The sequence below is a fragment of the Dermacentor albipictus genome, chromosome 1 (assembly GCF_038994185.2).
Source record: "Dermacentor albipictus isolate Rhodes 1998 colony chromosome 1, USDA_Dalb.pri_finalv2, whole genome shotgun sequence".
In the NCBI taxonomy this organism is placed as follows: Eukaryota; Metazoa; Arthropoda; class Arachnida; order Ixodida; family Ixodidae; genus Dermacentor; species Dermacentor albipictus.
The window spans coordinates 521,777,032-521,799,528 of NC_091821.1; the positions used below are offsets into that span (position 1 = coordinate 521,777,032).

Genomic DNA, 22,497 nt, shown 5'->3' on the forward strand with positions numbered 1-22,497 from the left:
ACTTAAGATTTGTTTTGGAGTGCGCAACAGCGGTTTCTGAAGTTCAGTGCGATATGGCGCACGTAAACCGCTGTTCACAGGTGGTTCAGAGCTGTGTGTTTGATCTGCCTTCTATGGCCGTTTCGTTCTGCCTGCGCTACAACAATCTACAAGATGACCTATCGACAAGTTCATATGGCTACCCTCACCACATATACAGTATTCGGAATTTGGCTGCCACGAAGTCGTCCTGTCAGCCCAACAAGATCCTCGCGCTACCCGTGCTCGGCATCAGCTTCTGCAGAAATGATGTGTGTGCATTGCTGATGATTGCGCATATTTGATGCCTGCTCCTAGCCATATTCTTGCGCCAAACACAACAACAAGCGCCAAACCGAAAGCCTGCGTGTGCCCCTGAACGAAGCCGCAAATTATCTGTGTGATTACTGGATGTGGAATGAAAATTGTGTTGTGAAATTCAGCCTTAGTGCTAGCCTCGTTCGTCCATCACCGTGCGTGCGCTGTGAATATATATATATATGGGAGTCCTCTCTAAATATTTCTAAAGGCGTAAAAGCCGACGCATTAAATGTTGTGAGCGGTTACTGTCACTTTTGTAGAAACCTGTACGTTGTAACATAGCATTCTAAAAGACACGCTTCTCATCCACTTTGTTGTCCTGTGTCTCGCGCTGGTAGTGTACTGGGAACTTCTAACAAGAAAATCATATCAATATGCACCATCCATAATGCAGGATCATAGGCTCACGGCAGGCGCACTTGCCGTAGAATTTTTCAGCTTTTTGCTCAGCCTCGGAACGCCTCTCACGGTTAGCCTGTTTTGTGGAAATAAATATTATTATTGTATTATTAATGTTATTATATATTATAGTTTCTTCACTGTAATTTATAGCAATCATACAGCTTTCTTAAAGGGACACTAAAGCAAAACAATAAATCAGTTTAGACTAATGAAGCATTGTTTGAGAACCCTGCAGGCAGTCATTTAAAAAAAAATTGTTTGATTATTAGATGTGAAAATGAAGGTCCAAGTTTCAGTATTTGAATTTGAATTGAATTGAAGTGAATTTTTATTCTCCTTGAACAATTACACAAGGAAGGAGTAGCCACAAAAAACTACTGAGATTAGTAGCTTGACGAGGTGGCTGCCCCTTTACACAGCGGCAGCAGCAGTAGTTCTGAGACAATTTTCTTACAAATGACTGCTTTCATACAGATGTACGAACAATGATTGCACAACGGAACATAAGCATTTTGCAAAATACAAAAGGAAGCTTCACATTAATCAGCAAAATATTGCTTAAAATTTGCTTAAAATTATCATTCCTAGGCCTTCCTGAACGTATTTTTGGCTGGATGAAGGATTATTTACACCTGCGCAAACAGCAAGTTGTTCTTAATGGGGTAAACTCGGCTCCAATGCACGTGCTATCGGGAGTGCCTCAAGGCTCTGTGCTTGGGCCTCTTTTGTTCCTAATTTATATTAATGATTTAGTAGTAGGCCTTAAATCAACAGTTAGACTGTATGCCGACGACTGCGTCATGTATCATGCAGTGAAATGTTATGCCGACATGTCTGTCTTACAGGACGACCTTGAAAAAGTATCTATTTGGTGCAAGCGGTGGCAGATGACTCTGAATACTGGTAAATGCTACCATGTGCAGTTCACAAAGAAAAAGAAAAAATTCCCCAGTTCCTATTGTGTAAATAATGTTGCACTCAGTACCGCTAATGATGTTCAGTACCTCGGAGTTACGTTTTCTGAAACGCTTGACTGGACTAATCATGTTAACTTAATTAGCGCGAAAGCTTACCGTCTTCTTCACTTTTTCCGATGAAATTTTAAGCATTCTCCTTCATCACTGAAGGCAACCTTGTATTTAACAAATATCAGGCCTATTCTAGAATATGCATGCGTTATCTGGGATCCATACACTAAAAACCTCACAGAAAAAATAGAACGCGTCCAAAAGCACGCAGCACGCTTCGTAACAGGAAATTATAATTTTACTACCAGAGGATCCAGAATACGGGAAGGGTTGGGTTGGAAAACTCTTTCTTCACGCAGGAAAATCCTAAGATTGAAATTCCTTTATAATATATATAAAAGTAAAACTGGTATCAACAAAACACTGTTCATCAAGGAGCCGCATTACGTTTCATCTAGGAGAGACCACACTAACAAAATTAGAGCTTACCAGTGCCGTACCAATGTGCTTAAGTATTCATTTTTTCCTAACACGATTAGCGATTGGAATGAGCTCCCTAATGAAGTGATGGCAGCTTCTAGTTTTGAAAATGCTATTGAGAGCCATATTCTTTGATTGTTCTGTTATTCATTTCTGCACATACGCTACTTTTTTTTCTGTTTTGTTAGTTAGTTACTTTGTCACTCACTTTGTTTTGTACTTTCATAGTTTCTATTCCGCTTTTGCGAATTTCAGTGCTTAAACTATGTTGTATTTACTGATGTATTCTTTTGATGTTGCTAAATATGTTTCCATTGTGACCACCTGTATTTTAACCCCCCTATGATAATGCCGTACAGGCGATGTAGGTATACCGAATAAATAAATAAATAAATAAATAAATAAATAAATAAATAAATAAATAAATGAAAATAGATAAATAAATGCATCATAGTTCACAGGAACCGATCTCGCATTGTTTCTTTGGATAACTGTGACACATCTACAGATTTGTTGGCAAAATTATTGAGCAGAGCTGGAAGAGTTAAAGCAATTGATTGTTTCGCATAGTTGTTTTGAGGAGTAGGTATGTGCCAAATATTGTGGTGATGCGTAGTGTATACGACAATATTTTCTCTTAATTCTGAAATCTCGCTGTAAAAAGAGTTGTTCTTTTTTGTGGCCTAGCAGTATGTCTGGAGTAAACGATGATTATAAAAATCATGGACATTTATAACCTTAAACTGTTTAAAGAGTTGCTGCGTATGAAAATCATATGGGACGTTTGCAATTATTCGCATAAACTTCTTTTGAATTGGGAATAGTCGGTTTAGATTCTTTTTTGTTGTTGTGCCCCATACTAGGTGGGTGTAGGTTAACTGAGAAAGGGCTAACGAGTTATATAGTAGTAGTTCTATACGTTGGGGAATAATATGTCTACATTTGTTTAGCATACCTGCAGTTTTGCACAATTTTTTATGAGTTTCGCAGCTATGGTCATCCCAAGTTAATGTACTTGAATAATACATGCCCAGCACTTTCATGCATTCTACAATTTCAATCACATTGTGACCAAGTGTAATCAGCGGCAAGTTTACAACCCTATTTTTCGGTCTGAAGAGTATTGCTTTTGTTTTTGCGGTGTTATAAGTAAGGAATTGCGCTTTGTCCATTCCAGTAACAGCGGCATTGTTTCATCAGATATCTTTTGTATTTCGTCAGTTGTTTTACTGGTGATTAATAATTTAGTGTCATCAGCATAGCAAATTGATGTTACAGTGTGGATTTAAGGTAAAGAAGTGTAGGTCGTTAACGTAAACACAAAATAAGAGTGTCCCCAATACGCTGCCCTGAGGTACTCCCATCTTTATGCATTTAATATCTGAAGAAGATGTTCCTATTGATACGTACTGCTTATGATGCCTTAAATAAGAAGCTAGGAGGTCATACGCAATGCCATGTACACCGTATGACTGCAATTTATCAAGTAGTATTTCATGCTGTGATGATTCAAAGGCTTTCGATAAATCTACGTATACTGCCAGTGTTAAATTATGGTCTGAAAAGTTTTTAAGATTATTTGCTTTTGCTTTAGCAGCGTTGTTTCCGTCGAACCATGCTGACGAAATCTATGCTGAAAATTGTGTAGTAATGATTGCTTAAAAAAGTAGTTAGACAATCTTATATACAAAAGCTTTTCTATGGCTTTGGAAAAAAAACAGGTAAAATCGATATGGGTCTATAATTCTTCAATACATTTTTGTCACCGCCCTTAAAAATTAAAGTTACTTTTGCAATCTGCATGTTTTTTGGAAATACACTGGTGGAGAGGATAAGATTAAAAATCTGTGTTAATGGACGCACTATCTCATGCACTGCATGCTTTAGTGGTCCTAATTACAGGTTGTCTATGTCGCAAACGCTACTGTTTTTAAGGTTTATTATTGCGGAAGCTACCTCTTGAGCGTCTGTTGGGTAAAAATATATGGTGTTTGGGCTTGTGCAAGGTCTGTGTATACTTTTGTGTTGTTGTACTGCATTACTTGTGAATTGTTTAATGAAAAAATTGTTGAACAGATTGGCTAAAGCAGAACTAGAAACATAATTGTTACCGTAACATATTGAGTCAATTTCATTGGATTTTTGGTTACGCCCGAGCACAGTGTTTATTTTTTTCCAGGTCAGGTCGGTACGCTTAGTGTCATGTGAAAATAGATTAGAGTCTACATTTGTTTAGCATACCCGCAGTTTTGCACAATTTTTTATGAGTTTCGCAGATATGGTCATACCAAGTTAAAGTACTCAACCTCACTTTCCGGAGCAACTTCACAACGCTGTTTCTAAGCCGCTTAAATTCAGCAAATACATTTAGGTCCTTGGTTTTAAGGAAGGTAGCGTAAAGTTGTTCTTTGGTTTTAATTTTATCGTATATATCCTTGCTTACCCAAGGTTTTCTTATTTTCTGTGTCCGTTTAGCAGTTTTTGTGGGAAAACTTGCGTGATGAGCATTTTTCACTACATTAAGAAATTCGTCATATGCCTTATCTGCATCTTTGATTTCATATATGCACTCCCATGTAACATCCTGCAGGGATTCTTTAAATCGTGTCAAGTTTGCATCTGAAATATCTTGATAAACATATTGACGTTTCGCTTTTTTACCGCAAACTGTGTCTAAAAGTAGAAAAACGGGTAAATGTCACTGATATCACAAGCTATGGTGCCAGTGGTAGTTTTTTCAAGCATGGTAATCGTTATGAATAAATCTAACAAAGTCTCTGATGTGTCTGTTATTCTCGTTGCGCTTGTCGGAACAATATCATAGCCATACATACTAACAGTCGATAACAAAGTCATTTGCTTGGAAACCTGTTGAGGTAAATTAATATTAAAATCACCTCCAACAAAAAGTTTGAGATTCTGCTCAGTTGAAAAACATAATAAGCGTTCAAAAAAACGAAAGAAATTGTCAGAGTGGCTAGCGGGCGGCTTATACAAGCTAACAAACATGTTTTCATTTGCACGGACCGCTACAGCTTCATAGTCATCAGTTACACATGTGTACTCTCTTTGAAGGTGGGAATCGATGCATTTTTGTGTAAGGATAGATACACCGCGCCCCCTCTTTTGTTGTTTCGCGACACGAAGAAATGAGCATACGGTGGTGGCGCATACATTTCCGAGTCATTTTCGTACCAGGTTTCTGTTGATATAATTACAGAGAAGGGGAAGCTTACACAATGAAAAAAAAAGTTCTAGGTCATCTATTTTTTATTTTGCAGATCGACAATTGATAGTAAGAAAAGACAAAGAAAAATTTCTTGGTTTTACTTTTTCAGAGAACTGGTGGGGTAGGACAACCATATCGGATAATCACTCAAGCAATGCTACTAAGTCAACGATTGCAACCGCGTGTCTTTCTTGACAACAGTCGCTCGTTCACCAATGGCCATCCGCATAAAAATTTTGCTGTTCACATGCCAGACAAAACGGAAGTTGTTCGCCGCTGCCCAGTCTTTTGTTGAGCATAGAAGTTCTCGGTTCTGTTTTGTTACATTTTTTAGGATTGAAGCGTGATTCCCGACGTCTCTTAGCCTCTTATGTTTAGCGTACCGCATTTCTCTCTCTCTTTTATGACTGAAACGAACAATTTTACCGGGGGTTTTGTCTGGCCTTGCGGGAAGTCGGTGTATGGCAGTAATATCATTATCTTTCAGGCAAGGTACTTCAAGAACAGGTGCAAGTTCATTCACTTTACCAAGCAAATCTTCACCAGGTGTCACAGGAATACCATGGAACTCTAAATTTAGGCACCTGCTGCGCCATTCGAGTTCATTGATGGCCTCCTGTAACTGCATCTGTGTTTTGCTCAATCGCGCTTCGTCAATCTTGTCCACTCTTTTCTTGAGCGACTGTATATCCTTGTCCTGTTTATCTAGACGTTTCATGATGTCGTCTAACGTTTGTGACATATGGTGTATCGATTATTCTATCCCGAGAACAGATTTCCTTAGCGGTAACAGTTTCTCTAGCTTTTCTCCTGTCATCGTTAGCTGTAAGGCAACATCGGTTGCTTCGTATGCTGAACTGGAACTTTTTGCCAATATGCCACCGGATTTTGCTTCCCGACAAGATTTGCACTACCATTTTTTCCAATAGATATCACTTTTCGAGCGGAGTACCTTTTGTGTTACATCGCAACAGCTTCCAGCATGGAAAATGTTGTTGCACCCAATACAAGCAAGAGTCAGTTCATCGCGTGTGGTAGGCTTTTCACAGACAGAGCACTCTGTACTAGACATAACCGCAAGGGTTCAATGGCAGCAGCAGCAGACGAGACAGATTAAGTGCACCAATAGTACAAAGCTATGGTTAACTGACCTGCATAAAGCAGCAAGCAGATTTACGATGCGCTCTGGTCACCGTTGCTGCTGCCAGTGGAAGGCCATGCAGACATCGCTGGGTTTATATTGGGCCAAGCAGTGTCCAGATGTTGCTGCAGTGCCGTGACGTTGTGCCGAAATACGATGCAGTGGTTCAGCTTGTAGATATGGTCCTCGTGGTCGGCGTTCTGTGGCGAGATAACAGCGACCTATCTTCTTTTTTCCCTGCATAAAGCGGCAAGCAGATTTACGATGTGCTCTGGTCACCGCCGCTGCTGCCACCGAAACCCCAGCGCCGGTACATCAGCGTGACGTCAGGGATTCCAAAGTATATTTTCGCATTTGGGCCACGTCGGCTGAATAAAGGTTCCCGAAACTTGCCATGTTTACTGTTTGGTTCCTTTAGAACACAATGTAGTCAATCTACCGCTGTATATCATTAGTAGGCCCTAAAAGATACCATCAAAATCCAAGACGTCACAGCCCCCAGGTGCGGGAACTTAAGTAGGCGTTGCCACCCGTATTTTGTTCTTGCGCTTTTTCTGGCTTACCAAGCGTCTTAATATTCCAAGAGTAATGTTTTTGGTGCTGTAAAACGGTAATTTACTGATGCAGAAGAAATCGTTTTTCACTTTAGTGTCCCTTTAAGCTAGTCATGCATTTAACCTGTATTAGATCAACATTGTTATGACATGCTTGTGGGAGTCATTTCTAACTAGATTGCTCAGCCAGAGAAAGTACAAATGAAAGTCTCAATGTTTATTCCAATTTGGTATTCCTAAAGAGATTATATTGGCAGAATTTTATGCCTGCTTGTATTTCCTGCAATTCAATTTTCAGAGCTAAAGAAACTGATTCCTTTTCTTGCTGTCGTAAGGCTGCTTCAATGTCGATAGCAAGCTATAATTAGCCATTTCAAAAGTGTTAAGCAATCACTATATTTCTAAGCTTATCAATGCGTTTTTGTTCCACGAACACAATTAAGTTTTCTTTTTTCCCTCTCATTGACAGCCATGGAATGAAACTGTTCACTTTCATACGTATCAGGATGCAAACATTCTAGAGTTTGTCCTGAGCATTTGTCTGCATCCTATAGTGTGCATGTTTGTATCAAGTTCTGGTGTTGCAATCTTAGTGATCTACAAATATTTTTCCAAATCTACAATGTAGCCATGCAGTAACGGCTGCATTAATAAGCAAAAAAGAGCTCAAGATTCAGTGCACGTGTTAGAACATATGTGAAGTGAAGTTTTTGTCAAGGAATCAATTAAATGCTGTTAAAGTAACTGCTTTATATATACAATTTGTCTTATTTTCAACAATCCAACATGTCATCTTTTGCGAGGTTTGCTTATGCACCGCATAGGTCACAACCTTAATGTCATGTAATCTTTATGCATTACTCTGTTCACAAACTATACCGAAACTCAAACGGCAGTTAACGTAGATGCACGCTGTGAGACATCAACACAGTGACGTTTGCTAAGCAAGGAATGGTGTGAGGTGTACGCAGATGAATGAATGATGTGCTTATGTACTTATTTATATACCTCGCAGGCTCCAAGGTTGGAGTATTATGCAAGGGGGAATAAAAAAGTTGTTAGAAACGGAAGAAGGGCACAACATTAAGGAAAAACAAGCAAGAAAAACAGTAACAATACATTGCACCAACTAGCCCAACGTGTTTTACTGGCACAACATATAGAATATTTAACAAACAATAACAGAAAAAATTACTGCCCATGCACCCTGTACAGATGGTAAACCAGCAAAGCTGAAATGTGCAGCCCCGGTGTTTATTACTGGGTTAATTCCAATGGTTTATTCAAGTCTTTCTATATTATTGGTTATGTCTGTTTCTTAATGAGGTTATGCACACGCTTGGCTTGGGTTTATCACATTGCTTATTTGGAATGCCACACATCGCACTTTGCAAGATCACCATCATGGAAAGTGCAATGAGTGGTTCATTGTGCTAATCCAGAGGGTCCATCAAAGTCTTTCTGAATTATGTTACGCATTTGCGATTTGTAATTCTTTATTTATTTATTCCTGATTCAAGAATTACCCCGCATTGCCCGAAGGCGTTATAGCAGGGGGGTTACAGGAGGGAAAAAAACAAATCTTCATTCGTACAGCACACTTGCTCTTCACACAGCTGATTCCACTCCACAATAGTTTTGACAAAAAAGGAATCCGCAAACAAGTACGTCCTGGCACGGTATTCGCGGATTTTAAGTGAATGGTCATTACGCCTAGAAATATAATGTGGTTCTTTCAAGTAGCTTTTACTGCTAATTCCAGTCTTATTATTAAATATGAGGTATAAAAACTTCAGTCTCAACTTTTTCCGCCGAGAGGAAAGCAGTTCCCAATTCAATTCAAGTTTCATTTCGGTACAACTTTCTCTCCGCCCATACCGCCCCAGGACGAACCTAGCAGCTCGGTTTTGAATTCTTTCCAGCTTATCAATCAAGTTTTTCTGCACGGGGTCCCAGACGGCACATGCGTATTCCAAAATTGGTCTAACACAAGTTAGGTAAGCAGTTTTCTTTAGGTTCGGCTGTGAACATTTCAAGTTCCTCTGAATAAAATTGAGTGCCCTACCAGCTTTTACAATGACGTCATCCACATGAGCAGACCATGAGCAGTCGGATGAGAGCGTCACACCTAGATACTTGTATATAGGTTCGTTTTTTATCAGGGTATTATTTATCTGGTAAAGATTTACAATCCGCTTCTTCTTTCTTGTAAAACATACATGAACACACTTTTTTAAATTCAAATTCATCTTCCATGTGGAACACCAAGTATTAATACATTCTAAGTCAGATTGTAATATGGCAGCATCTTGTTCACTATTAATCTTCCTATAAACAACACAATCGTCGGCAAACAACCGTATACATGAAGAAATACCAACAGAAATATCATTTATATAAAGTAGAAACAAAAGTGGCCCTAAGACTGAGCCCTGTGGGACTCCTGACGTCACATCAGTGTATGCTGAGCTTTTGCCTTTCAGAACAACACATTGTCGGCGCTGAGACAGATAATTTTCAATCCAGGCGAGTACGCTTGAGTGAATATTTAACATTTTAAGTTTAATAAGAAGAAGTGGATGTGATACTGTATCGAATGCCTTGCGGAAGTCTAAAAAGACACAATCTGTTTGTCCTCCCTCGTCAACATCGAATGCCAATTCGTGATAAAATTCAATTAATTGTGTTGTGCAAGATAGACCTTTCCGAAACCCGTGTTGTTCTTTGATTAGTATATTATTATTTGTTATATGACGCATTATCTCGGAATATATAATATGCTCAATGATTTTGCACGAGATGGATGTTAGTGAGATCGGCCTGTAATTCGCGACATCTCTTTTCGAACCCCCTTTATGAATAGGTACAACATGAGCCGTTTTCCAGTCATTAGGTAGGAGTCCTGTGGATAGCGATTTCTCATAGAATAAATAAAGGTACATCGAGATAGGTGTAGCACACCTCTTTAGAATACGTGGAGATATACCATCCGGACCGTTTGCTTTGGTTTCATCTATGACCTTTAGGAGTGCCTCGATGCCTCTAACGCTTAATTCAACTTGTTCCATTAAAGGAAGTCTGCTTGCATGTGGTGTAGAGCTATGATTGGATTTAGGTAGGAAGACAGATTGAAAATATGTATTCAAACACGTTGCCTTTTCAATATCGTCTGTAATTATTTGTTGATTACAAACAATTTCATTTATTCCTACAAAATCTGATCCGCATCCTTTTAAAAACCTCCAAAAATGTTTAGGATTAGTTTTCATTCTGTCGTTGAGTGTCTTAAAGTACTCTTCTTTCGTATTTTTTATAGCAAACTTATACTCCTGTGTTACTTCAGATAACTTTTTTATGTGATTCATACTCTTAGTTTTTTTGTATCTATCAAATGCTCTCTTTCTTTTTTTAATTATTCTGAGAATACGCGAATTCACCCAGGGTTTCTTACGTTTTTTGAGTCTGGTGGAGTCTACGCTTGGAACATACTTGTCCGTAAGCTCGAGCAGTTTGTCTTTAAATACCCGCCATAAATCATGGATGTCGTAATCCTCAGCAAGACATTCAAAAACCGGCAAGTAATCGAGGAGTTCCTGGGAGATACTAGGATAATCACCTTTTTCGAAGAAAAAAACTCTCCTTGAAGTGGGTGACGTTGATCGGTTAATATCTGTTTTAATGTTTGCAATGACGGCGTGATGGTCACTTATGCCTGGTATTATATAAACCGAGCTAATAAGGGTAGGTGAACTGCAGAACAAAAGGTCCAGAATGTTACTATTCCGAGTTGGAGCACTGACATACTGTAATAGTCCGAAGGTGTTTACGAGATTTTTCATTTCTAAGTTAATACGGCTGTCAACTTTGCATACACATTCACCTTCAAGCCATTCCAAGTCAGGTAAGTTAAAGTCACCCGCAAGCAAAATAGGCTGCCGGGATGCCTCCGAAACGATGTCAAACAAAGATTGCAACAGTTTTAAATTTGAGTTCGGTGGTCTGTAGAATGATCCAACAGCGTATGAGGAGTTATCAGGTAGGGTGACTGAGCACCAAATTGATTCAACATCGTGGGTATCAAGATCTAGCATAAATGATTTAAAAGAAGAGTGAATTAACAAAAACACCCCTCCACCGAGGCGGGGCCTGTCCTTCCGATAAGCAATGAATTCTTTAGGGAATACTTCGCTATCCGCGATAGACGGGCTCAGCCACGATTCTGTGCCAAAAACGTTGTCAGCCTTGACAGACTCTATCAGACCGGCGAATTCATCGTCTTTGTTTATTATACTCCTACAGTTTACTACAACAGCAACGAGGTTACGACATACAGGGGACGTATTCTGAAACGTTCGCCGCGGCGAACTTTTCGCACTGGCCACGCCTCCGCCGTAGCGGCGCGCTCTGAATGGCTGCTTTGACAAAACCGGAAATTCAGGTGGCGCAAGTGCATTTCCGGTTTTGTCAAAGCAGCCATTCAACGCGCGCCGCTACGGCGGAGGCGTGGCCAGTGCGAAAAGTTCGCCGCGGCGAACGTTTCAGAATACGTCCCCTTGTTTCATTTCCTTTCTATTGCGTCATCGTTCCCTGAATGGAACAACTTCTTTTTTTTCTTTGTCCCACGTGAAGGTCTTTCCGTTAATAATAAGTTTGTCGAAGTTTAGCTTTACCTTGTTATTGCTATCCGCTTTTTTAACTTTTGCGTATTCCCACAGATGCTTCCGTATTTCTCCGGTCTCGGATAAATAATCCTGATCCACACTGTAGGGTGACCCCTTGAACTTATTAGCATTTGACAAGACGTCCTGTTTTTCCTTATATGAAGAAAAATTTACTATGACTGGCCTTTTGAACCTATCACTGTAACAACCTACTTGGTGTGCCCTTTGTATCGAATTCAGTTCGATCCCCAGGTTAGCTTTGCAAATATCTTTAACCAAGTTTTCCGATTGAATCCACGTTTCAGAATGGTTTCCGTCATTTATTCCATAGAAGACAAGATTAAGCCTGCGACTTCTGTTTTCAAGATCAACGTTTTTTTTTCGCATGGCAGATACTTGTTTTTCAAGTGATCGTATTGCATTTCCTTGATCCGACACTAATTTATTTACCGTTCCAACCCGTTCCTCAGTTACACCAAGCCTACTGTTTACTTCCGCCAGCATAGCCTCGTGTTTGGCTAACTTGGTATCGATGGTATCTAGCTTGCTCATGATTGCTGCCTGACCAGTCTGTAAACTTTTAAGTACCTCCATTGCTGCTTCGGTGAGAGGTCCAGGATTAAGCTCGACATCGCCCGATAGCAACAAAAGAAGAATCAAGTACAACACTCTGTTGACAAAGAGGCGGCAATTTCGGCAGGACACTCGCGCGCACATTCGTCTGCGACGGTGCGCAGTAGCAATTATCATGGGAGGAGCCGGCAACGCACATAGCGGACCATGAAGTTGCATTGGATAGTAAGTACTAACCTGCATAACCAACAGTAGTGTTAGCTGTGCGTCAGCCAGCGTGCCGGCTCCAAATCCCACGAAGCCAAAGTGCTGCGCGGTTAAGTAGGTTCGGTTGGTGTCACGTGGTCCTCGATGATCAACAGGGATTGGTAGTTCGTCGTCGACGAGTGGCTCATTCAAACGGTGATGTAAGGCGGTGATAACTGGCAATCCGCTGTCAAACTTGTTTGTCGTCGTGGCCCATCCGATTTCGCTTGATGAAGACGGTTTCGGCGATAGTGGGAGCAGTGCCCGGTCACCATCCACACCGAGCAGGATCGCTGATCCGATTGCAATAAGGACCTGCATAACCAACAGTAGTGTTAGCTGTGCGTCAGCCAGCGTGCCGGCTCCAAATCCAAATTATGCGTTAATCATAATATTTATGACTCGGTTATGCACTGCAGTTACCAAGTGACACACCGGGGCTGCACATATCATTTAATTAAATACAGGGACACATTCTTGAACCAATTGGGAAGTCGGAGAGAAACTGCTGCATGCGCACTCTGCTGCTAGAGAGAAACGACGTCACTATTGGTCTAGCCAATTGCCCACCGCACCTTTGGTGTTAGATAATAATGACATCATGATCTTGTCTTAACCTCGTCCACCTCTGTGTCCCTTTCCTGCAATAATACGTAGATAAATGGAAGTTTGAAATGCATAAGCATTTCTATGTCTGCCCAACAAGAGATTTCTCTGTCCATCATGCAAGACGAATGCAATGGCTCACACCCCCCTAAGCAATGGCTCATACCCCTACACTAGGGTTTTTGGGATCGGACCACGAGTGGTTTGCTTAGGCATATACAGCTTCACTGTAAAAAGAATGAACACCTTTCTGCTAGAGACCAAGACGATCATGAGGCGTACTAACAAATGAAAGTTATTGAGCATGCCGAGTAAATGCTGGTTGACAAGCAATAAATCGAAGTTACACAAACAGCAGAAGCAAAAACTGATGTGTGTCCATACAGATCCCAACAGGACACATCCATCTCTGAAAGTTTAACAGAGGGCATTCTCACACAAGATTCTCCCAGTGTCTTTGCATCTTCAGCTTCCATAATATCTCTAGGCAGCCGATCTCCACAGAATGCCAGCTTCTTCCTCTACAATGCACTCTTGACATGTGAGCATGCATTGTAGAGGAAGAAGCTAGCATTCTGTGCAGATCGACTGCCTAGAGAAATTATGGAAGCTGTAGATCTAAAAATGCTAGGAGAATCTTGTCAGCATGGCCTCTATTACAAATGGATGCATTTCCTGTCAGGAAACACACATTAAATTTTGCTTCTCCTTTTTGTCTATGTTCGGTCTATTGTTTGTCAGCCAGCATTTACTCGGCGTGTACGTTAAACTTTTGGTTGTTAGATCAGTTTTCTTGTTCGTCCTATGTGTTCTCTGGTGCAGTTTGCAGCCAGGCTATTCTTTATTTTTTTTAGACTGCAACAAGTCAGTTTAATGGTCCTTATGATGATTCTGTGTACCTTATAAAATCATTTATTTTGCCAATGTAGCAAGAATCTGTGGTGTGAAGCAGTAAGAACAGGGTACGCTAACTTCTGATTGAAAGGTTTATTGTGAAAATACAGTGATCTATAAAGGTTACCAAAAAGTAGTACAGCAATAAAACATCATAAGAACCAGTGCTTGATGAACCCAATCATAAATATGGGAAAGGGGAAAATACACATGAATATACAAGTCCAGGGAAAAAACATTGTAATCACCAAGTGCGCATGTGGCTACCTTCCAAGAAACCAGTTTTTTTTTCCAATGGCATGGAACTGAAAGAGTGTGCTTGCATAAGTAAGCGATCAGTCTGTCTATTGGAATAAGAAGTGTTTCTTGAAAGGTCCGGGCAAGCAGGATTGGCAGTTGAAATGGTTTTTTTTCTGCACTTGGAATTTTTCTGTATTTTCTTTCTGTAGCATTTTTATTTAAGTTTGGCCACATCAAGCACCAATTTTTATCTAGCCTTCAAAGATGTCTTTCTTTTTTTGGTAATTTGTATAAATCGCCACATTTTTACAATGAACTTTATTTTAAAGTTAGTCCTCATCCATGTCTAGTGTCATCCTGTTGATACTGCTTCATGCTGTGCACCCTTGCAACATTTGTGTGTGTGTGTGCGTGCGTGCGCGCGTGTGTGTGTGTGTGTTGTGTGTGTGTGTGTGTGTGTGTGTGTGTGTGTGTGTGTGTGTGTGTGTGTGTGTGTGTGTGTGTGTGTGTGTGTCCGCACGCATCGATTTGGATGTGACCTTGAGTGGAGGTATCAATCTCCTGTACAGCCTCATGAATTAATTAACTATAATGCGACAGAGATACGATGGACAAGAACTTCGTATCTCGTCGTTCTTGTTGCTTCGTTCTTGTCCGTTGTCTATCTGCTGCGCTTTAGTTAACAATGAATACACACCAACTCGTCCAGTTTTCAGTACTTTTGTCAGGCTTATAAGCCCGCTTGTATACTGGAATATCTGCGTGGCTATGTATACTGTTATTTAATTTTTCCCATGTGCTTGCAAGTCTCATGTCAACCTTCTGATTTTCCGACAATCTCGTGTGATGTGCAGGCCCAGACAGTTTCTGGTGAATCCATGCAGGTGTGCAGGGTGTAATTTGCACTACAAGTGCTGCTTTGATTGCTTTCAGTTGAGCTTTTCGAGGTGTAGGATGACCTGGAATTGTACTCGCTTATGTGGGGTTTAATTTTATGTAGTGTCATATTAATGTTACACTGCTATTGCCGCATCAGTGTACTATATGTGCCTGATGTTTTCTTGCATCTTCATGATTAGCAACCTCCATTGTGTGTCTGGCAGCTGCGTCTAGTTTCCTGGCCTAATTGCTTGCCCCCATATTGCACGGTATGGGCCCATTGTGTTTCAAGTTCGGATGCTCCCGAGGTTGTTTCTCAGGGGAGGGGTAGTCGTCTTTGCATCTCATATGTTAGCCGGCATAGTATCTTGAGACCAGGTTCTGAGCTCTTGAAGCAAGGAATTTTTGCTGCAGGCTGCAACTCTACTCTGTCTAGGTGCTTGTTCGTTTGCTCTTGATCATAGAGCTCTTCAAGCATGGTAAAGCTGGAAAGACCTGTTATTACCTGATTGACCTGATATTACCCGAAAGACCTGATATTACCCGATGTATTCGATGAGTTGTCTTTTTTGTACGCTTCTGGTAATTCATACCGTGCAATACCTTGGGCACAAGCACAGCATCTGCTATTTTCCGTAGTATCCACTTATCCACCCCCTATGATTTCAAGATTATTCTTTTCACTAGGTGTAGAATTTGCATCCGGGCATGGCATAATTGTTTCACCCACATGCTTGCTCTGCCGTCATTACACCGGCTGAGGATTTGTGGATTTGACTTGCAGGTATGTTTCTCCAGCTATTGGTAGCACATTATGCAATCTGGAGTGGTTCTTGATTCTAGTCTTTTTTCCGACATCAATGTAAGCTGACTTATCTGAAAGCGAGAGGCCAGACTGGTCAAGAAAGTCTGCAGTGTTGTCGAGGGCTTGTTGCATCATTCTTGAATTCTGTATAAGATAGCTTTCCTTTAGGCTGTAATACACCATAGGCAGTAGTATTTCCTGTAGTGTGCCTGTGTTGTTGGTGTGGGTAAGCCAAATGTACCTTCAACTCTCACCTGGAATTTTCTGTCTTTCAGAAAGTTTTTGTTTAACTTAAGTGCTCTGCCAGAAATTTTTTTGCTCATCGTTCTTCTTATTAGAGTAGCATGAGGTATTGGTGTTAAAAGCCTCTTCACTCTTTTCATTTTTTCATAAGCGGTATTACACAATGCCTACAATAAAGTTTCTGCTGCTTATGGCCCACTCATACCTGGCAGAAGGGAGAATGCTTGGAATAGGCTTTCTGTGCTGGTGTGTGCGATGTAGTGAGAGCATTCATGTCTTGACATTTGTACATCTGTAGAACCAGCTTCCTGACAGAGTACTTGCTATACCTGATTATGCTTATTTGTGCAGTGCTGTTGAACAATACATATTGATGCAATGAATGTTTACACACTCAAATTATCACGAAAGATAGTTGTTTTACAATTGTGCGCTTTGCATTCCATTGGTGTTAGATTATGCATAAGCATGCCCCCCTATGCAATAGTATTTGGAAGTTTAAGGGTTCAATAAAGGAGTAGGTAACTAAATCCGAGTGCAAGAGCTTTTTTTACCTATGACTCCCATCGAAATGCGACTTCCATGGCTGGCAATTCAACCCCTCGCCTTGTGTTAGCAGCAGAATGCTATAGCCCCAGTGGCAGGCGAATAAATTGAACAATTTGTCTGCAGATGTTTTTTTTTTTGTCTTGCCTTTATGTAGGTAAAACTTGCAATAAGTGAGCCATTGGAAAAAGTGCAGTTTGTGGTCTTTTAATAAATAAACCACATATTATGTATAGTTGAAATACAGAAATTTGTTCTAAACTCTCCGAGTGATATGTTCTTGTAAGTAGCATGGTATTTCATTACTTGTAAGGACAGTAATCGCAGCAGATATTGTTATATGGGTTTGCACACTAATACATGTGATCACAAACTTATTAGAAACATGTGAGGCTTGAATGTTTCTACACACTTGATCAGCTGTGAACGTGCAAGAACTGCTTGTACTTAACAGATTAAAAGTTTCACAGGAAGGTATGCAACTGGCTGACTTCACTGCACAGTTTTGATTTACTTTTCTTTAATGTGTCATTTTCTACTGTTTTATCCCCACAAGAACAGGCTGTTTGGCTGGTTTTCGCATTGCTGCACGAGTTGTACATGACGGTGCAGGTGGGTATGTTGTCACTATGGCACTATAGCAAGCGAATGATTCACTTAATTTACTAGGTGTAAAGTTAATTACCTTTCAGAGCAAATATTAATACAGGTGCGGTAAGGATACAAAGGTCCCAACTTATTCATTGTTTATTGGTTTCTGGGCAAAAAAAAAAAAAAAATTCTCCTGAGAAGAGGTGCAACTTAACGTGCATGTAATATTCGAAAACAAATTAATGATGCTGTTTATTGAAGCCACGGATTTAATGCTATCGTAGAAAATTCATTACAAAAGTCTACCCTCTTGCTCTGTCAAATTTAATAAGTGAAGTAAGATAACCTTCCAAGATGCATCGAAAAATTCACGTTTGAAAAGCGACAAGAAAATGCAACTGAACGATGCCACGTTCACCACAACGTTGAAACTTCGGGTACTTTGCTGCTCTGTCATTTGCACTTGCCGAGGTTGAAATTACTTAAGCTGCTCCATACATGCAATCTTTGTATGCTATTCAACAAAAAAAATTCTGAAGACACCAAAAGGCCATGTCGTCTCATGGCAACTCGCAAAGGTGTACGAAGTAAACGTGAAAGCGCACTTCATTTGCTGTGTAGCGTGTCACCGAACGCGTAGAAATGGGAGAATGGAATGTGCGGTACAAGTTTTTAATTCTCCTTTCATGTACGTACCAAATTCGGTAATCCACGTTTCCGCGCATTGCACTTGTTGTGCGAGACGTCATTTTCCAAAACAAACAGGCAAAATAGCTCCGTGGCAGCTCTTCTGCAATTTCGATGGAAAATCGCAGATCGCTGCAACTGTGTGACCTACTGGTAGGGCGCAGCCGAAAATCGGGGGTTTGGCACTGCGACTGTGATTTTTGTCACAAACAACGGAAATTGCACTTCCGGTGCGACGAAAATCGCATCATATGAAACAGGCTTTTCCGGGGCAGCCGCTCTACCATCTGAGCTAACCAGGCGGCTAGCACATACTAGTACCACAATATACATGTCTGTACATGTACATGTAAATGTACTTGGAATTTATATTTCCATTCTGCAACAGGGCATTGTGCAGGTTGCATCTTTTGCTGGACATGAAAATCAGGGGCATGCCACTTATTACTTGTAAAATCGTGTGCACATTAGATTCCGAGATGTTAGAATAAGATGAGTATGGTACATGCAAAGTGCAGAAATAGCCTCATTAGAGAACCGCTGACAGAATCGACATGAAATATGTTGCATGTGAGAGTGAAGCCTTATTTGACCAGATTCTGTGGATGCCAAAGCGGGATGGAAGTGGGGGGAGAAGTCAGAGATAAAAGTTAAGATTCAACAGTTATTCCAAGTTTTGTATTCCAAGTGTTAATGCATAAAGAAAGAAGCCTAGTGCATCACACACAATAGTACAATACAATACAGAATAAACACATCAGAGCCATAAAAAGGGACAGCTGATAAGTACACGAAGCACTCTATTTAACAGGGCAAAACATGTATGCGAATAGACATACACACAAACGAAATAGCTGCTATGTGCTAGGCTTACAAGTTGTGGCAGTGACCACATGTAGTAATTTGTGGAGGCATGCTTTGCAGGGGAGGAGGGGCAGGGACGACAGGAGGAGTGCCTCCCCCTGCAGCCACCCCTCCGGTGGGCACCGGGGGCGGGGCCCCTCCAGCCAAGAAGAAAAAAAAGCTGGCTGACAAGATCCTGCCCCCGCGGGTCCGGGACCTAGTGCCCGAGTCACAGGCCTACATGGACCTGCTGGCCTTTGAGCGCAAGCTGGACTTCACCATCATGCGCAAGCGCTTGGATATTCAGGAGGCCCTCAAGCGACCCATGAAGGTAACCTGTCCAACCAGATTGTTTAAGGGGATGCTCTTTCATGCATTCTCAACTACAGAACTATTCTTTTCTCTCTTTTTTTTCGTACAAATTTTAATTTGTTTGGCACCGTAGAATATCCTGGAATACTACCTAAAGTGAGTTCTGGCGTTATTGTCTGTGTCAATATCTGAATGGCTATTATGCAGGGCTCAAAGTCTCGGCACCCATCCATCCTTTAAGGAGGGGCTCACTCCCCCCTTCAGCAGGTCGATTGTAGCATTTCAGCACTCATTCGACAAGCCCTGGAAGTTCTTTATTACAAGCAGTGCCTTGTGTGGAGCAGTTCTAACTCCGATTTTTTTTATTACCAATTTAACCGCAACTAATCGGTTGATGTAGCATGTGCAAAAACAGGAAAGCACGTATTGTCATATACTGGTGCATGCATTTCTCTGCGGCGCTGCACATGACCTTTTCAACTAAGATTTTTGGCACAGCATACTGTTTCACGAGCCACATGAGCATGAAGTTACCTGCTCGTGAATTAGTGAAGGTTCACCGTGGTTTCTTAGGTTACCAGGTAATTTTAATTCATTTTGTTATGCAACATAAGTCCTGTATTATACCAAAGATACGTGCATTTTGTACACTTCTGTAGGTAAGTGGTTGTCAAGTCATAATATATATTGTTGTAGTGCCTGAGGTTATCAATGAAACAAGGCAACTAATGTTTGCCTCCCGAGTTAATTTTGAAAAAAACATTTCGAAATATGCACATTTTTTTCTAAGCGCTTGATTGAATCGGCACATCAAGTAAGTGGCTCAAATACACTCAGATTAATATATTTATTTGTTGAACACCCATAAAAATTTGCTTAATTCTAGAAAAAGTCGACTTCATTACACTGCTTGAAGTTGGCTTTTTCAGTGCCAAAAAAGTAAACAAAAAGTGCATGCGAACGTGAATATACTATATATTGAAAGACGGAAGATGACCAGGACAGGCAGTGCTAGTGGACCCGTTTATTCCGCAGGCACTGTGCAGGCTTCAGCCCGAAGAAGAAGAACAGGGATGACGATGGCTATACAGTCAAACCTTGTTATAATAACGTTGAAGGGGGGGATCGTAAATGCTTCGTTATAACCATTATTTCATTATAGCCACTATCCATTTCTACACACAATTAGCAAGCAAGAGAGGATGTACTCACCACTGAATCTCACAGCAGCCCGCCACGCGAAATAAAGAACGGCCGTCGCACGGAGAAAACGAGTGAAAAGAAAAGAACAGCAAGGGATTGCTACTCTGTTCACACCGAAAAGCTGGCGGCTCACTTCACTAATAAAAAAAGCCCTCGGTAGATTTTTGCCGTCTCTTCTTCAGGCGAACGATGGCTTTTTCAGCTGCAACCACTATTTTGAGACCGTCCTTGCCGTCGTCGTGAGTGCCAAAGAAGCGGTACAGCAGGTCTGGTGCATCCAGCACTTGTGCGAACGTTGGTACGTCAGGCTGGCTACCTTATGCCCCAACCACTGGCACGCATAGGCAAGCTTCGGCACGCGCCGACAAGCGAATGCTTCGCTTCGCGTTGGTTGGAGAATGAGGGCACGCAACCACTGAACAGAAGCTCTGATGCGTGCTGAAGCTCACTCCTCGGCTGTGGTGCACTGTTGCTGGACTATTTTGTCTTCATCCGTCAAAGTCTGGCCTAAAACAGCCTGCTGTAAACTAAGCTTGAAACAATAAGTTAGTGATCTGTATGCGCTTTTAGATATAAAAAACCCTTTTGAATAATGAATATACACCTGCCGCAACAGCTTGTTTTTATTTTTGAAGTAACAATAGTGCACAAAATATACACATCAGCGCTCGCGCGCATCTGTCTGCAAGATCGCTTTGCAAACACGTGCACGACAATGCCATATCACATCAAAAACTGTTGTACCATTTCATTTTTTGGTAGCTCATTGCACAGCCAACTATGTAAGAATTATTGTAAGAAAATATTGTCACGTAGTAGTCATCATCATCATCATCATCATCATCAGCCTGGTTACGCCCACTGCAGGGCAAAGGCCTCTCCCATATTTCTCCAACAACCCCGGTCATGTACTAATTGTGGCCACGCCGTCCCTGCAAACTTCTTAATCTCACCCGCCCACCTAACTTTCTGCCGTCCCCTGCTACGCTTCCCTTCCCTTGGAATCCAGTCCGTAACCCTTAATGACCATCGGTTATCTTACCTCCTCATTACATGTCCTGCCCATGCCCATTTCTTTTTCTTGATTTCAACTAAGATATCATTAACTCGCATTTGTTCCCTCACCAAATCAGCTCTTTTCTTATCCTTTAACGTTACACCCATCATTCTTCTTTCCATAGCTCGTTGCGTCGGCTTCAATTTAAGCAGAACGCTTTTCTTAAGCCTCCAGGTTTCTGCTCCATAAGTGAGTACTGGTAGGACACAACTATTATACACTTTTCTCTTGAGGGATAATGGCAACCTGCTGTTCATGATCTGAGAATGCCTGCCAAACACACCCCAGCCCATTCTTATTCTTCTGATTATTTCAGTCTCATGATCCGGATCCGCAGTCACTACCTGTCCTAAGTAGATGTATTCCCTTACCACTTCCAGTGCCTCACTACCTATCGTAAACTGCTGTTCTGTTCCGAGACTGTTAAACATTACTTTAGTTTTCTGCAGATTAATTTTTAGACCCACCCTTCTGGTTTGCCTCTCCAGGTCAGTGAGCATGCATTGCAGTTGGTCCCCTGAGTTACTAAGCAAGGCAATATCATCAGCGAATCACAAGTTACTAAGGTATTCTCCATTAACTCTTATCCCCAATTCTTCTCAATCCATGTCTCTGAATACCTCCTGTAAACACGCTGTGAATAGCATTGGAGAGATCGTATCTCTCTGTCTGATGCCTTTCTTTATTGGGATTTTGTTGCTTCCTTTATGGAGGACTACGGTGGCTGTGGAGCCGCTATAGATATCTTTCAGTATTTTTACATACCGCTCGTCTACACCCTGATTCCGCAATGCCTCCATGACTGCTGAGGTTTCGACTGAATCAAACGCTTTCTCGTAATCAATGAAAGCTATATATAAAGGTTGGTTATATTTCACACATTTTTCTATCACCTGATTGATAGTGTGAATATGATCTATTGTTGAGTAGCCTTGACGGAATCCTGCCTGGTCCTTTGGTTGACGGAAGTCTAAGGTGTTCCTGATTCTATTTGCAAT

At 41.1% G+C, this 22,497-nt stretch overlaps 1 protein-coding gene across 4 annotated transcripts in view; it reads left to right on the forward strand.

Annotated features, from left to right (window-relative positions):
• Bap60 (Brahma-associated protein 60) overlaps positions 1-22,497 on the forward strand; it is a 334,908-nt gene that overhangs the window by 154,004 nt on the left and 158,407 nt on the right. For all 4 annotated transcript variants that reach the window (XM_065439899.1, XM_065439898.1, XM_065439900.1 and 1 more), the window contains one exon: positions 19,009-19,258. In XM_065439899.1, coding sequence (XP_065295971.1) covers positions 19,009-19,258 — 250 coding nt within the window. The remainder of the gene's footprint in view (positions 1-19,008; positions 19,259-22,497) is intronic.